The 18,378-nt window shown below is 30.5% G+C and overlaps 1 protein-coding gene and 1 pseudogene across 1 annotated transcript; one reads left to right on the forward strand and one right to left on the reverse strand.

Moving 5' to 3' along the window:
* Window positions 1-1,498: 1,498 nt before the first annotated feature.
* On the reverse strand, window positions 1,499-7,130 carry LOC133668183 (putative pentatricopeptide repeat-containing protein At1g12700, mitochondrial; annotated as a pseudogene).
* Window positions 7,131-12,943: 5,813 nt separating this feature from the next.
* On the forward strand, window positions 12,944-14,566 carry LOC133668765 (uncharacterized). The gene is made up of 3 exons (XM_062088755.1): window positions 12,944-13,254; window positions 13,370-13,595; window positions 13,775-14,566. Exons 1-3 carry the CDS (start codon window positions 13,012-13,014, stop codon window positions 14,197-14,199), a joined length of 894 nt encoding a protein of 297 aa, XP_061944739.1. The 5' UTR covers window positions 12,944-13,011; the 3' UTR covers window positions 14,200-14,566.
* Window positions 14,567-18,378: the final 3,812 nt, after the last annotated feature.

The raw sequence follows: 18,378 nt of genomic DNA on the forward strand, positions 1-18,378 counted from the left end.
AAAATCACTCCAAATTTTCCTTATGGTTTTTAATATTTGTTAACCAAATAACACTATAATAATAAAAATAATATAAATTATATCTTGTGATCTTAATTAATAATTTAAGTTTTTAAATTAATATAATTTTTTAATATTATATTAACGCTTTCATGACCAAATAATAATATAAAATTAATAATACAAAATAATATGAGTATATTATTAATTAAAATATTTTATATATTCTTTATAGTTTTTTGATATTTAAAGAAAAAATTATTGACCTACAGTGGAGCACAGAGTAATTATAATTAGATATGCACTAACAATTTCATTTTTTATTTTTTTTTCTTTTCAAAAACTAACGATTTGATTTCTCTTCAGCAACGACAACATTGGAATGAAGCACCCAAGAAAACTCCAACGAAGTCTTGAGAATCAAGTTTGCTTTAAGACTATTATTCTAGGTTTTAGTGGAAAATGAAAAGTACCGACACCATACTGTCCCGACATTGGCTTGAAGTTCTGAGGAATTCAATTGCCAACTTACTTGAAAAGCTTGTCATAATTTAATTTAAAAGAAAACATATTATATTCTAAAGATATATGCATACAATTTATAAAAATATCTCATGCTGTAAATCCAGCAGAAAACATCACATTAGTTTTATATCATTAATTGATGACTAAATAGGAGAGAAACTTAGGAGTAATAATCACAGTTTTTAAACCTGGCCTGGTAACTAGCCCAGTTCAAGGTTTGGGTTTCAGGTTTTAACCGGATCATCCAAGTTAATTCTGATTTAAAAAAAAAATTAAAATGATGTTATTTTAGAGAACCTTCACTGGAGGGCAACCATCCTTTTTCATATTTCAGAAAGCTTTCAATGCTTCATCTAGCAGCCCTTCTTTGCAAAGTGCATTGCTATTGTAGTGTATATCCGAATATTAGGCTGCAACCTTTCAACGTTAAGTTTTGAAAGCAATTCCCTCCCTGACTTGCATATGGCATCAATCAAGATATTATATGACGTTGGTCACATTCTTTATTATTCTTGGCATATTTATGTTTATTGTATTATTTCCTTCATTGTTAAGATTTTGAGGAGTTTGAAAAAATCCAGAATGCATTTTGGTAAATCCAGAATGCAGCTTTAAATGGAATCACCTGCATATTGCTATGCTCTTCCAGCTCAGCTTCAAATTGTACACAGAAGTGGGCATAGTACATATTTCATACCTTCATTTTGTTGTTACGGGGCATCTGAAGCAGAGATTTGTCCAGTTATAGAACGAATTGCGCCAGCGGTTGCCAACACAAATACTAGGAAATTGTTCCGACAACAATATTTTGAAATGGCGTGTCCCCTGAATTCCAATTTTGAACAAAACACTAAAAATTGTAGCCGTGCTTAAGGAAATTGAGTTACTGTTCGCTTAAGGATATGAAGTACATGCTGACGACAATGTATAATGGCATATGACAATTTTTAGTGGAAAAGCTAAAAGCAAACCATGAGATAAATGACGATTTCATTTGCCCTTTTGAGCTTCAAATTGTACAACCTTCAAATTTTCACACTTTTGAATGCAGGGAAATATAAATTTCCTGAATCTAACCTCTTTTTGAGGTATCAAATAAAAAGCCTATGATGTGAAGAGCATAAGATTTTACATCAGTCTCTGCAATCTCTATACTGCTATATAGTTATCTAATTCATCTACCTGATTTCATAACTTGTATGTGATTGAGTAGAATAAGGCACAAGACCTGTGACATGATTCCCTTGCTGGAGCAATCCCACACCACAAATGAGCCCCCCCCCCCCACAGAAATTAAAACATTGGACAGAACTTCTTAATTTCACTGCCGCTACAAACACAATTCCGTCAATCATCGATTTTGTAGGGTAAATCCCTGGATTCTGGCCAATCTGCACGATTGATCAGTTAGAATTCTGTACGTTGACTCCCTTTCCCATGGAACAATCCCATAATCAAAACTCGTCCATTCCGTCAACAAACAACTGCCAGATCAAAGCACCGGCTCCAGCCTGCTTTTGTCTTTGCAGATTTATATATGATATCTAAAATGGTTTTGTAAAATCGGCCCTGCTGGGATGGCTGGAAGTCCTTGTGCAGGTTAAACAACCACATTCAGTGAAGACAAGTTTATTTAGCTCATAGTGGCCATCTTCAATATGAGATCAGAACCATTCATCAAGATGAACTATCATTTTTCTGGCTACTGGAAACATAATATAGAAATCTGATTCAATGTAAGACCAGAACCATTCATCAAGATGAACTATTAGTTTAGCAATTCCAATGATTTGGTGGCAGGTAACTGGCGCCATTGTTCAGATGTTGACAAGATTGAACTAAAAATAACTTCCATGTTGAGGAAAAATTACTTGATATTTTCCACATGAATTTGCAGCATCGAGAAATAAAAGTTTGCATCACCTTTTCACCCTGACAAACTTCACGTAAGCCTAGATACTTCTTCAAAACAAGATTGTCTTCATTAGACAACAGATCTTCTACGAGGTTGTGGTCCCACATCCGCAATGAAACCTCTGTCTCTCATTTCACCAATAAGTTGCATTGCCATTCATCCTTGTGCTGGAGAAATCCTTGGATAATAACATTATAGGAAAATTCATCTGGAGGGCAGCCATCCTCTTCCATATTTCAGAAAGCTTCCAATGCTTCATCTAACAATCTTTTTTTACGAAGTCCATTTATTATTGTAGAGTATATCTGAACACCACACTGCAACCCTTTGACAAAGAGTTCTGAAAACAGTTCCCTTGCATCTCTAAGATTCCTGAATTTGCACATGGCATCAACCAGGAAGTTATACATCACTAGAACAGGCTTCAAGCAATTACTTTTCATTGCTCGAAACAGTCTGAGCGCCTTATCATATTACCCTTGTTTGCAAATGCCATCAAGAAATATTCTAGGAGTTTGCCACTAGTGTGCATGTTCTTGAAAAGCTCTTGTGCTTCCCTAACTCTCCCTAATTGGCAAAAGCCATCAATAAGAGTGTTGTGACTGACATTGTTTCGAGTTAAGCCTTGACGAATCATTTCATTCAAAAGTTGCTAGGCCTCATGGCCTTACAATATCCATTAATTAAGATTTTATAACTAAGAACATCAAGTTTAGAGCCCATGGTTATCATGACATCAAATAGATTTCTAGCTTCAAGAACTTCTGTTCGCAAGGAATATTAACTAAAGTTGTTAGGCTCCACACCCATTTCAGTCATTGTTTTGAACACTCCTTCAGCCTCTGAAACCTTGCCTTCTTTACATTGTATCAATCAATCAACAGGCAGAAGATGACAATATTCGGAATGATATTCAAACTCCTTGTTTCATTTAGCATTGCCGAAGCCTCCTTCCATCGGCTGAAATTGCATAACCATGTATTAAAGAGGTGTAACTGACAACGTTGGGGGGATGCCTTTAGCCTTCATCTTGGAGAAGATATCGAAAGCCTCATTCACCAGCCTATCTTTGCAAAGACTGTCAACGAGTATACTGTATATCACCACATTCGGCTGGCAGCCTGCCTCTTCCATTTTCTTAAACAATCCAGCAGCCGCAGCAGTTTCCCCAAAATCTTACATAAGCCATTGATAATTGTATTATAGGTGTGGACATCAGGTTGACACCCTCTTGCCACCATGTCATCAAAGAATTCCACGGCTCGGGCTATTGTACCCACTTTTCAGAGCAGATTGATTGAGGTAGAAAATGTGACAATATCGGGTTGAAAACCAAGTTCAATGATTTTGGACAAGACAGAGAACCCAAGATCCACACGTTTCAAGCAAAGCAATTAATAGTAAAAACTTGATTGATTCCTCCCAATTCCATTTGTCTGGACAGAGAAAGCACATTCTCATAATGTCTCATTCTAGCAATTGCAGACAATAGTTTGTTGAATTGATCAATACAAGGCCGGGGTTTCCTATGAAGCATGTGATTGAAAGAAGCAAGGGCATCATCAATGTTTCTAAAAGAAGAAGAAGCATCATGATTTTTGGGCTTCCTACTGCTAGTGCTAGAAGAAGAAATGGATTTGGAGTGGTTGCTAGACAACAGTGACGAAGTAGTTGGAGATAAAAGAAACATACCCATTATTTTTATTTGGCATCGATGAATTTCGGACCCAGTAAAAAAGGCTTCTGAACCTCTTCTCACTTCAGCCGCTGCCGCCAACATCGATTACTCTTATGTATTTCCTTCTCCTAGTGGTTCGGTTTTCTTTTTCGGTGAATGTTGGACCAAAACAACAGACATAAGCACTTGAAATTCTTCGTTGATGCTCGACAAAGGATCGAAAAAAAGCCTAGAGCTCATTGTGGCTCAGTGCAACAACAACAATAGCTTATCACAAATTCACATATACATAATATAGAATCTTACTGAAGTAATCACATACGGCTCTTTGCCACCAATTTTTTTGACTATTTCCCTACGCCTCACAGAGCCTTCTAGACAAGGATACACCGGTGCATACATGTCAAAGCAATAGATGAGAAAAATTGTATGAAAACCATTTATCAAAGAATTCAAAGTGAAGTTACCAAAACAAGGGAGGGACTTGAGACAGAACATATAAGTTCAACTCCATGTCCATGTTAATTTTTAAAGATGATTACTTGGTCAGACTTGGGCTTTGTGACAGCAAGCCCTAGAGGTCTTTATCATTGGATTGTAATTTTCTAGCCTTTTCACTTTCTTTACTTCAACAACATTCAAGGCTGAAAATCGACTAAATCTGAGGTGCAATTGAATCCAACCTGAATATATGACCTTCTTCATAAACAAACTAAATTGAAATCCAATTGATTTAATATATTCAATATCATAACTTCATTACTGTGATATACCAAAAATCTTGGAGTTTAAAGAATCATACCACAAACAATGACTATTATATAATTGGCATATGGTGTACGATACAATGCAAATGCATGTTTGATTAGTTGATGTGGTTACAACTCAAATTGGATATCTTTAAGACTTCTATGCTGATTGCTCTCGTGTAGCACAAAAATCTATGGACTTTTTTAGAAACATATTTATGTTATCTTTATTTTTTTTTGGGGCCTAAAATTAATATGATGATAATTGAGTTCAAATCCTATGAAAAGATCCACTTCCTACTCTTAATTTGGCTGATCATATGTTTAGCAGAATGAGGGTAGAAAAATGCCACAATCTTCTTCGTGCCAACAGAAAAATCCCTTGAAATTTGAAGGGAATGTGAGCTTTGCTTACAACAGAAAGTTAAAATGTGAACGGTGAGACTTTCTTGGGATAATAAGAAATCAATTTACCTCACCTACAAGGCTACAACCTACATCGACATGACATAACCAAGCACAATGAAATCAATGTAAGGTTATTCCTCACCTCTACAGAAAGATCTAGATCAATCATGCATCGCCTCTCAGACCCTCCTGCAAAAGGGGCATGCTTTTGTTTAAAAAGAGCGTTTGGTTTTGACTTGAAAGTCCCAATCGTAGTACCATATTGCATAAAAACTAGCTTGAAAGCAAGCAAGTCTGAACGCATAATGGAGCCTATAATGTATGAATAATTCGCTGGTTAGTCATAGTCAATCTACCTATATCATAAGCTAACACCAAACGTTCAATCTATTGACTACACACTAAAAAAACAAAGAACATATGGTTAAATACAGTTGATGCACTTAAACAGAGGAAGAAAATGTACATTCTCTACATAGCATGCAGTGCGAGCAACTGTGATAGCGGAATTTTGATCACGCTCTCGGAACAAAATATAGCAAACTCACACAGTTGCAAAGGTTTGGGAGGATCTGATGTGGTTGGGCTCTTGGTTGTTCAAATTCTTCAATAGCAATCTTAATCCCCATGGAAGTCGTGTCAAGGTAGATAAGGAATAAGTTACCATAAAAAATAATATAAATTATATCTTGAGATCTTACTTAATAGTTTAAGTTATTTGATTGAGATGGTTCTTTGACATAGTATTAGAACCTTAATAATCAAACGGTTACGAGTTTAAATCTCACCATTTCCATTTATATGATAAAAATCAAGCACAAGATAGGTTGAGTTTGTGCAAATTTCAAGCCTAAAAAGCTTTCATTTAAGAAGGTGTGTTAGAGAATAATATAAATCATATCTCAAGACCTTACCTAACAAATTAAATTACTGAGTTGAGATGATTATTTCACAGTTACTACTTTAAACAACAAATACATATAGATAAAATTGTTCAGGAATTGAAGCATTTTCTAATTCATGCATTCAACATCGACACAAAAAAGACTTGCAGAATTAAGACAATGGCCAATGTCATTTAAAAAACTTTTAATACAAATTGAGGAGGAATATCAACCAAAACTAACTGAAAGAGAAAAGTATTGCTAATGAACCGTCTAAAAAAATTAAAGAACAAACAATAAATGCTTAAAACAAGGGAACTATCCGAAGAGATTACCTTTCAACTATAATTCTGTTCTCGAGAGGGATCACCTCCCTGAAAGAAAGAACAACCAAACCTATAAATTTATTGATGATGACAAGGATTATATAAAGACCCAGATGGACCAACAAGAGAAACAAAGAAAAAGTTCCAACCTTTATAGCCAAGATCAAAATTTTCATGTTCTAATCCAGTTTAGTATATAACATGAAAGTTTCAACATCATCCAATTTTCATGTCTAATGTTTAGCAAAGAGAAATGAAAAATGTTGATTTCTTTAGCTAGGAGTTGTTAAAGACACTTACAGAGAAAAGCTTGAGAAGAGGGAAAAAGGAAAGACAAGAAAGTAGTTGTTGATGATGTCGAACCATCACTTGAAACTGAGACACTTTCTTTTGTATCAGAGTTAGGAGATTTGACATGAAATTTGTTTCTGCAGACTAGTGTTTGCCCTTGATGATGGTGGAAGGCCTGGGTGTTTTGTAAGGTTATTTTAGGGTTCTTACCTGTCTTTTGTTTTTTCTTCCAGAGATTTGGCTGTCGAGTAAAAATTGTCATTCTGTAGATGCTGAATTTGGAAATAAAAAAACTGTTTTCATTGATCGAGAACAGTTGAGTAGTGCTAGTTTTTTTTTGTTTTTTCTTGCCACTTACGGTTTCTTTGCTCTTCAATTTTATCTTTTCAAATTCAGTTTATTTGAGACCAGGCTTGATTCTCTACTTTAATTAGCTTTGTATTGGGTTGTCGCAGCATTGAGAAAAAAAATTAAATACTCAGTTGATATTCAATTTAAAAATTAAAAAAAAATGATTTCATTAATTTATAAAAATTAAAGTTTTAAAATAAAATCTAAAATACATTATGAATTATAATAGAACTATTTTTTGTTTCCACTCAAGTTCTTTGCTATTCAATTTTATTCTTTCAAGTTCAGGAAAAAAGTCTTACATTTCATTGATGCTTGCTTTCATGTCTAACTCTCTCTCAAAAAAAAAAAAGAGATGTTATTTTATTTTTAAATGTTAAATGTTAAATTTAATTTTAATTTTTTAATTATATTTTTTAATATTAGAATGGTTAAAAATTGAGATTTATAATTTTTTTGTTTTATTTTTTATAAAATTAATCTCAGTATCAATTATATGTTTATTGGTAAATCAAGGTAGATTTGAGTTATTTTTATTTTTTTAATTAAATTTATTTTTTAATTTTGAATTAATTGATAATAAGAGTTAGTAATTGTTTTTACTATTTCAAGGCGCATTAAAATGTGTCTTGTCCACGGTACTTTTCCCACAATCTTCTGTTAATCCAATAGTTTTCTTAATCAGTGTCTTCTTACCATCAACAGGTTTTCACGCACCATAAATCTATTTTTATTTTTTTTTCAATCTCTCAAGTCTGATCTCGATGACAGAATGCAGGACTGCTTGGTCTCCACCACCTTTTTTTACTTTTTTTTTTTTTTTAATTTGGTAGATAAAAACATGGAAAAACTGGTGCACTTTGAATGCTCTTTTGAATTAATAAAGTGAGGAAAAGGGTATGGAGAAGAAGAAAAGTGAGAATGAAAACCATGGATGACGAGGCCTTGCTCTCAAATCTTATGAGAGAATGATGGGTGCTTCTTCTTAACAAGTTGATGGGTTTGATGAAGATCAAGTAGTTGAATGTGAGCGTTAAAATTTGAATTTTAATGCAAAAACAAGTTTTCTAATGAGTTTAAAGGACCCTCCCTCTAATAGTTAAGCAACCACTAATGTAAATGAAGAAAAGCATTTAAAATTATAATCTCGTTTGTTTGTTTTATAAGAAGTGATTTTATGAAAAAAAACAAAAAAAATTGTGTTTATTTACTATTAAAAAAATTGATCAATAAAAAATATTTTTTAGTCAAAAAAAATTTAACTTAAATTTCAAAAAAATATTTACAAAATAACATCTAAAAAAACAAATAAACAAAAGACCAAACTAATTAGTCAAGTTTAGAACACATTCAAGATTTCTAATCAAATCAAACCCTGTGTAATTAAAATTTCTAGCTAAGAATTTTAACAAAAAACTAACGTTAAAAGATAAGATATATAAAATATCACATCTCAATCAAGAGTTTTGATTAAAAAATGAGTCGATTGCAAGCTAACCAAATAAATCAATAAAAATCTTTACAGAAGAGTAACAGTCTAACATTGAAAGTTGTCTCTACCCAATCTGAACCATTTCTAAAGATTTTGATTGAGATTTCTAAATAAACAACTTAAATACTCGAAATAATAATATAAATCTATCACAAAAATTTCACATAATAGTACAATAATGAAACATAATTAATAGTATCAATTTAATCACAACAAAAAAGATAAACAACAAAAAGGATTTCACTGTACAAGGATCACTAGCATTACATTTAAGTACCAACTATATAAAAGGTTGGTGAGTTAAGTGACTCAAAAAGCTAAATCTAGACAATCTTACCCGAACCCAACTAGAAGAAGGCCTTAAGATGGTCTTAGGTTCTCCCTTGTATTGTGATATACCTCGTGGAGCGTGCTCAAGGGTTAAGGACCCTTGAGCCCTATCTTTAACCTAATGCTCATAGCATGTATAAATAAGAGAGATTAATTTAACTTATACCCATTGATTGCTTATTCCTGTATGTTTTGCTTTTCCTAAAAAGTACTTTCATCATTCATTGCATAATAAGAGAGATTGTTACTTTATGGATTTGATCTAAATGGATTAAACCAATTTATTTCTAAAAGATGCAAAGCTTTATTTTCTTTGGAAGTCTCTTTTTCATTAATCACTTTTTTGGAAAAAAGAAACATATTTTGTGAGCAAAAAACTATTATTCAGGATTAATGATGCATTTCGCTTTGTTACTTTTTTTTTTCTTGTGAATTGTTTTCCTCCATATTGTTTTTTTATGAATTTTGTATTTAAATCAAGAATCACTTTTTTAAAAGTTTATCTCTTTTTTCTAATTCAAGATTTCTTTTTTTTCCAATTTTAATAAATGGTTTTTTAGATAATAATCTTATTAATCAATGCATTGATTTTTGATACATGTCACACAATTTAATAAAATTATAAGAAAATTAAAGCACAAACACAATAATTTGTTTTTAAAACCACACAAAGTACTAGTGTTTATTTAAACCAACAGACACAAAACCAGCTACTATATTTATAGAATCTCTAACCAACCACCAACAACTCCAACATTAACTAGAAAATAAACTTTAATAAATTTTATATCAACAAAAAAACCTAAACCTACTGGGAGATGAAATCCTTAAACTATAAGGATTAAAAATTAATAACAACTTTGTTTAATTCCAACACCTTTTCCTTAAACAAATCTCGTTATGTCTGTATTTTTCTTAAATTTCAAAAACAACTCTGCTTTTAAAACCGGTTTTATGAAAATATATTTTTATTTTTAACTTTAGACGAATAATAATTGATTTGGAATCCAGTTAGCCAAGCTACTAGCTCAAAACAAATCTTAAAAAAAATAAAGATAAATCAAAGTTAATTTAATGAATCAATCCATAATACAATTAAAACCTGATTTGTTTTTTAAAAATTAAAAAATATTAAAATTAATTACAGGAAAAATAAAAAGAAAGAAACCAATCTTGAAGTTTCCATTTTCATAATTGAGCTTGAAAATGAAATGGAGCCCCGTTAATGATTTTCACCGAAAGAGAAACGAAAACCACTTGAGCCCCTTGTATTGAGCTTGTCTTAATCCATTTAACCAGAACGCCATGTGCACCTTTAAAATGACAAACAAGTTTCTCTTATCCATTTAATTAACAACTAGTTCAGTTTGTTTGGGACTAAACATTTATTTTACATTCAATTAACGTCATTATGCTTTCAATTAATAATCGGTCGAATTCCTTTAAAAACATTATATTAATTAAATGTCCATAAATGAATGAAGTAAAATGGTTTATTAATTAAAACTGCTTTTTTGTATTGCCTAATCATTGACCCTAAACTATACGGCCCTATCTTAGGTACCACGAGTATTTTTACTAACTCCACCTTGAAAAAGTTAAAATAACTCAGTTTTTATTTTTTAATGTGTTATTTTATCCTTTTTTTCATTTTTTAAAACGTGTTATTTTTCTAGATATTTCTTATGAGTTATCTTATTTGTTTTTAATTTTTAAAGTGCTAAAGTATAAAAAACACTATTAAAACGCGTGGGGTGATTACTATACATAACTCTGATTATTTGTTTAAAATTCATTTTAATCCTCAAAGTTTTATTTTAGACGATTTGATCTTGATTGAAAGCTAATTAATTTGGATTTCTTAGGTGGAGGTAGAATTGAAAAACTAAGAATCAAAATTAAAAAGATACCAAATATGGATGGCGTGCTAGAAATTTCAGGAAAAATACACTTTAATCCTCTAACTTTAAAAATAATACAAATTATATGATTTTAAGGCCTCTATTTTTTTTCAAATTTAATTTTAGTACAAATATTTATTTTTGTTATATTTTTTAATCCATAGTTGAGAAAGTATTGAGAGAGGTAGCTGAATTATGGTGGTAGAGAGAGAAAAATATTGTCGACATCGATTTAGACCACTAAAATGGTAGATGTTTGTTTCAAATGGTTCCATTTGATGAGGAAAGTTCATATTAGGTTTTTTTACCTTTAAAGCTCGTGAAAAAACATATCTAACATCGGTTTGATTTTTTATTTCAGGTTAATTTTGGTTTTTTAGATGGTTATTTGGTGCTTTTAGACTATGGATAGGTTTATCATGGTTCCTAAGATGTTTTGGGTTGAAAAACAGGTTTTTGGTTAAAAAAAACATAAGCCCTAATTTTCTGGTTATCACAAATGTCAAGAAATTAGTCAAATTAGACGACATGTCGTCTAATATTTTTTAAAAAATGTTGTCCACCCTAGTTGCAATGAAAAAAAATAAAAGCCTAGTCGTGTGGGCCCAAATAAAATGGCCTAGGTGGGCTAGGTTTTTTTTTTCTAAATTATTATTTTTTCTAATTCTTTTTGAAATTAATGCTTTTGTATTTTTTTTCTAATTTGTTTTATTTATATTTAGAATAATACTCTTTCTCTCTTTCATTTTGTTTAGAGAGTCTCTTTTAAATTATAATTATTTTTTTTGCTATACATTTAAATTTTGAAGAATTTTTTTAATTCATCTATAATTTGTTTTTCTTTAGTATAGATGAACTTTATTTTTGAAAATAAGAAAATTTTATTTTCAAATAATATTACTAATATGCACAACATTGCATAATGTTTTTTTATCTTTTATTTTATTCAATCAATTTATTTTGTGTTTTTATTTTTATTATTCTTTGCTTTAATAAAAAAAATTAATAAAATTTTTTTATCAAACATAACTGGGTAAATATCTCGGCTTACGAGATTAAATATCTTAATTTATATTTTTCTTTCAATTTGTTTTATTTTTACTTTTAGTTATCATTTATGAGTTTTTTTTTTCATTTAATAACATATATAGTTCTCGATTTATTTGATTATATGTATATATAAATTGTTTTATTTTCATTTAAAAAATTTTTAACTACAAAAACATGTTGAAAAAACCAGTGTATTCAATTCTTTTATTTTAAAAAAAATATCTAACTTGCAAAAATTCACGACTCAAATATCTATTGTTATCTATCATTTTTCTAGGTAGATAAATATAGAGTAATGGTGTGTTTATTTTTGTAATTTAGCTTGTCAAAGTATATTTTAAATTGGTTTTTTTACTTGAAAAAGTATCAAATTTATAATTTTTAGATTTTTTTTTATGATTTGATATACTTATATAAAAAAATAAAAAAATATTTATTTAATATATTTTTAATTAAAAATATATTTTTAAAAAAACATTCACGTGTTACCAAACACAATATAAATAAAGAAAACTAAATTATAGAATATCCTAGTAAAAATATCCTTATATCCCCTTGCAAGTAGCATTATGCATAACCTGATGGCATATGCCAAGACACTTCATCATGGTTCCTAGACCCCCACATTTGGATTAACCCATTAAAAAAAAACCCTAAAAAATGCCATGCCAAAACTCCTTCCCCACACGGCAACTTTCTATTTGTCTAATTTAATTATAACAGACCCCACAACCTCCTATTATTAGGATAAACCCTCAGAAATTTTCAAAGTAGTTAATGATCACTCCTTGTGTGATTATCTTAATAAACTTGACCAACACTCTGTAACATAATAGTATCTCATGATAGAATATTTTGAGCATATCCAGAGTTATCCAGCTAAACAATTATTGCTCAGACTGACGTGGATCACAGCTGCCACTGTAATAAACTTGCTCATGATCCAATGAATACTTGCCACATAAGTCACAGACAACCTTCATGTATGCGGCATATAGTACGTCCACCGAGGACTCAAAATCTTAATATAAATACGCCACTCTTTCAGGGACTTTTTCAAACCACAACCGAAACATTTCTTTCTTTGAAGCCTTGTTTGTTTAAGAATTACATGGCTCAAGTCATAGCCAGAATACCTTTAAACTACCGGGGTTTTGAGGAGGATGTCGGATTTTCTGATGATCCGGCGTATTTTACTGACATTGTTTTCGGATCTTGGGAAGAACAGGAGGTGTCACGTGAGAGTTCATGTACCTCAGGTGATTATAATGAGGGTGATGATGATGATGAGATTAGTCCTTGTAATGTTGAAGAGAACAACAAATTTTGGGAAACACAAAACCAACTTCTTCAGGTGAATTTTCATTTTCTTTTCAATTTACAATGTGCCAAAGGTACTTTGAGGTCACTGTGAGATTAAATTGTGCGTAATGGAAATTAGTATTGATTATTTACGGTTGCTTTTGCAGGGAACATTGTATAGAACAAGTTCTCTTGAGACCAAAATTCGTCAAGCTACAAAAGAAGCTATGAAGGAAATTGATGGGGTTGGCATGTATTGTTTGTGTGGGAAACCGATGGCCGGAGCTTGCCGGAATTGCTTGCAAAGAGAAATTTCAATTCGGCTTCAAAATCAAGGCTATAATTGTGCCATTTGCAAGTCCAAGTGGAAGAGATCTGAAGAAATTCCTTCAGGTTCAACAAATAAATCATTTCTTTCTATCTTCTTATGACAAAAATGTTCATCACTGTTAACCATAAGATGATAATCATGAAATAATCAGTATTGATCAGGATGTTATTAATGGAGCTATATAGACATGGATGATCTAAGTGACTGCTGGGGTTAAACATTTTTCTGCAAATTTATGCAGGGGAACACACTTTTTTGGAAGTGGTGGACAAATTAAATTCAAAGAAAGGAGAAGTGAGAGTGGTAATTGAGTTGAATTTTCGAGCCGAATTTGAGATGGCGAAAGCAAATCAAGAATACAAACAACTAATTAACCGGTTACCGGAGGTATATGTAGGCAAGACGGAAAGGCTAAAAGCCTTGATCAAGATATTATGTTCAGCAGCTAAAGAGTGCATGAAGGAGAAGAAGATGCACTTGGGTCCATGGAGGAAGCTTAAGTATATGCAATCTAAGTGGGCAGGCACATGTGAGAGAACAACACCAGCACCATATTTTCCTGGTGGATTTTCGGACCGGCCGCCTAAGTCTAGGGCATCCATGTTAACTTGTGATCTATCGGAGACTTTGCCTGTCTGGCACTGTACAGCAGTTCAAGTTTTGTGACTCAAATTTCGGAAGATTATGCCTAAAGGGATTCCTGCAATGGAGACCTTGGAGACAGCTTAATTATCCATTTCAATATCCATGCATGTAAACTTGGCTTGATGATCTTCCTTGACGAGTACTGAGACTCAAAAAAAAAACGTTTGACATGTTCAAGTTCAGACACTTGTGCGGCGCTAAATAACCCCAAGTTTTGCTTCTGTAGAGAAATAAAGTTAATTTGTCCACAGTTTAGTTTAGTCTATGTTTAATTGTAAATAAATACTAGCATTTGTGTTGGGTTTGAGAGTTAGGTGATTGAGTGGGGTTGGTTGATTGTATGATAAGGATACATAAAACTTTTTCTCTTAAAAGGAGATTTGTCTTACTTTTGCATATATTTTTAAAATGATTGTTCAAAAGCATGTATTTTCTTGTGATGTAATCATGGGTTATTTCTTCCGTCTAGACTTTTATTTTTATTTAAGTATGGATCCAAAAAATGCTCTAAGATTAGGGGAAAAAACCCTCTTGAACTCGGGCTTGGTAGCACGAACTTAAAGTATAGCGAAGGGTCAAGAAAAGTGGGAGCCCAACTCCCTAGAAGGCATGGGCTTGAGCTTCTCGTTTGAGCCCATGCTAACCTTGTTGGGTGTGTTGCCTAGTATACTTGGTGCGGGGACAAGTTTCCATGCTCAAATTCAATATGTTTGGATCTAAATAGCTTGTCCAGATTTTTTTTTTTTTATCTTTAATGGGCCTAAGCCCAAAACTTGCTAGAGATTTTTTTGATACCTCATGTGAGTCTTTTAATATTTTATATTAATCTAATATATATTATTTTGAGTAGAATACAACTTAAAATATCACAGGGATAAAATTATATTTTGTTCCTTCTCTCCATAACAGGACAAGATTCATAAGCTATAAATACACTATGAACCCTTTAAGTTAAAGATTCATAATCTCTTTAGTTTTATTATATTAAGCATACATTTTTTCAGAGTCTATCTCTCTAAAATATCATTGCACTTTCTTTCTCTATAAATTTACTAACTTTATGCTCGGAGAGTCCTTACATCCATCAAAGAGTGTTAGAGAATAATATAAATCATATCTGGGAACCTCACCTAACAACTTAAACTATTGGATTAAGATGATTTTTTGACAAAAAAGACTTTTTACAGATACTAACTAACAATCACGTGGCTTACCAGACACCACCTGCTACTACCACAGCTACCGGTAACCTTAGTTTACCAGTCATCACTTGCTACTAGTTATCAACCCCGTAAGCTTTTTATATCAAATACCTTAACTATGAAAAATTAATCAAATTACTTGAACTAAAATATTAATCAATTATTCAATACATCATTTTTATTTTTAAGTATCTTGAATTTTAGAACTTATCATTAAGTAAGTTTGTAAAGTTTTTAATTTATCATTTAGATGAAATTTTCAAGTCAGTTTATCAAAATCAATTACATGATTTGCACATGATGATAAGTTTAATTATACTTTAACATATATTAAGTTTATAAGTCATGTGTTTCTTATATGCAAATAACTTAACTAATTTCAATATGCTGATCTAAAATATCATAGAAGAATATATAAGAAACTTTATGTATACTCAAGGATAAAATTAACTCAATTAAAAATATAAAAACAAGTTAAAGAAATATCACATATTATATATATATATATAACGATAAATTTTTTTAAAATATAAATAAATAAAAAGTGATGATATAACATATTAATTAATAACAATCTTAGTCTCTATAAAAAAGTTAAACATAACGATATTTATAAGAATATAATTACTTGAGTGATGAAAAAAGAAGAAGCTATGGCTTGCTTTTGTATAACTAAGCTAAATATCTTGGTGGTAACATTTTAGATAAGTAAATTTTCTAAAACTATTTTCTAGGAATATTTTTTTCTTTTGAATCCAAAATCATAAATTATATTAAAAAAAAAACATTATTGTTCGAGCTAAATCCACTATAACAATAACTATCATGTACTCTCCTGGGATTGATCAACCATATCTTTTCGTTCAAAAGCTCTTTAGAAACTTGGTGACCAATCATTGTCCTAGCCTAGCACTGAAAATTCTGTAGCCCATAATCGATAGTCGATGCCATGAAAGGGATTGATAAAGTTCAAAGAGTTTCCTAGTGATCGGTAGGGAGGGGTTTGAGATTCAAAACTCCCCATGAGAAAAACTTGATAAAAATAATTATATTATTACAGTTAATAATGCCCACATGTGATGTCCCATGAGAGATTTCCATGTCTGTGTAGTGGTCGAGTCAGGACATAAAAGTCAGGACATCTCATCCAATTCTTTTGATGCCAAGTGTATAGTTTTTATCCTTGTTACTTGTCCCCTATAAATTTTTAAAATGAATGTAATTTAAAATAATTAATGCTATGGTTATGATGTATAGATTGCTTATGAATCAATATAAGTAAGTTTTAGCCAATAAAATTAAACATATATAATGGGTCCATCTTAAGTATAATGTATGCAAATAAAAATAGAAAAATCAAAATATTATATCAAGTCGGAAAAAAGAAGAAGAGAATATGCTAAATATTTTTAATCACAATTTTTTATCGTAGATTTATTGCAAGTTATTTTTCATTAAACAAATAGAAAGCTCGTACCATAAATTTTAGTTTAATTAAGATGCATATTATATATTTTTGGTAAAATAGAAAAACAAACTCATATATATTATATACTAGATCAACCAATATCAAAATAGTTCAACAGTTTTTGACAATATAGAAATTCAATTGTGTATTATTTGATTTCTTTTTTTAATAATTAAGCTCCTTTTCAGTAAAATAACAAAATCAAATGATACAATAGTATTTCTTATGAAAAAAATACTTAGAAATTTAAATTTGATATGAATAAGGAAAATAAAATATGTCATATATTTTTAAAAATACTTTATTACCTTTTGATTTTAGTTTGAGAAAAAAAATTCTAAATTTAATTTCAAAAAATAAAAAAATAAAAAGTCGGGGAAAAAAATAATACCCTATAAAAGTTATGAGATCTACTATTACTTGTGTTTAAATACACATAATTATAACAACTATAATAACACATAAATAAAATTATAATAATAGAATCAAATTACTTAATAACTGATTAGATATAAATAGTCACATAAATAAAAACGTATCCCATAATGCAAGACATACAACTAATTTAGTGTGTGTGTGTATATATTACTTAGTTCATATATTGTTTTTCCAACTTTAGAGCATATTATCTAAATAGAAAAATAAATGGTTTAATTATTCTTTTTCTCTTAGTTCAATATACATTAAATAAAATTATCGATCACACGAGTAACCATTAATTATTGTTAAAAAACTCTTATTCCATAAAATTTCAAGAGAAGCTAATTTAGATTTCTAAGGGACATGATTACATAATTTATATAAATATAAAAACCAAAATAAATCTTGGTGAGGGGGTGGAGGAACCCTTCCGCCCATGTTTATGAGACATTAGCAATTTTTTCATTTAAATACATAAGTTGGTCTAAATATCCATATTAATATATATAAAAAAAACTTAAAGATAAAATCAGCAATCCTAAATTTCGAACCTTTGAGTAAGTTTGCAATGGCTTTACATAGCGGGTCAAGTGAGTAGTATCCCATCATATAGTTCTTAAATTATTAAATTTTTTTAGTCCAATCCAAAATCCAATTCAAAGCTTAGTTTATACGTTAAAAAAATTAATCTGAGTTAATCAAAATAATATTACTTTAAAATAATATTATTTTAAATTTTTAATAAAAAAAATTAAATTAAATTTAAACCTAATCAAGAATAGAATTACCAAATCATCTAGATTTATTTAAATAAATTTTTATATATCTTTAAAACTTGACTTAGAATAGAATGTACCTGCTAATCCGGCTGGAGTTTAGTAACATTGCCTCTCACTTCGGAGTTGAATAGGATTAATTTAATAACTCTTAAAGTAATTCTATTAACTTAAATGATCCACTGAAAAAATAAAATAAAAAATAAAAACCTTGCATTACGCCACAAAGCCTAATATTTAATTTTCTCTCTTGTGATCTCTTTTCCCCCCGATGGAATGAGTGGTTTTGTCTCATATAGACAAGTAGTAAAATAAATGTAAACTTTTTGAAAAA

The sequence above is a fragment of the Populus nigra genome, chromosome 11 (assembly GCF_951802175.1).
Source record: "Populus nigra chromosome 11, ddPopNigr1.1, whole genome shotgun sequence".
NCBI lineage: Eukaryota > Viridiplantae > Streptophyta > Magnoliopsida > Malpighiales > Salicaceae > Populus > Populus nigra.

Bases quoted from the DNA above. Each gene is read 5' to 3' on its own strand.
- LOC133668765 (XM_062088755.1), top strand. From the start codon at position 13,012: ATGGCTCAAGTCATAGCCAGAATACCTTTAAACTACCGGGGTTTTGAG. The intron at 13,255-13,369 runs GTGAATTTTCAT...TTGCTTTTGCAG, and splicing joins CACAAAACCAACTTCTTCAG to GGAACATTGTATAGAACAAG. The intron at 13,596-13,774 runs GTTCAACAAATA...AAATTTATGCAG, and splicing joins ATCTGAAGAAATTCCTTCAG to GGGAACACACTTTTTTGGAA.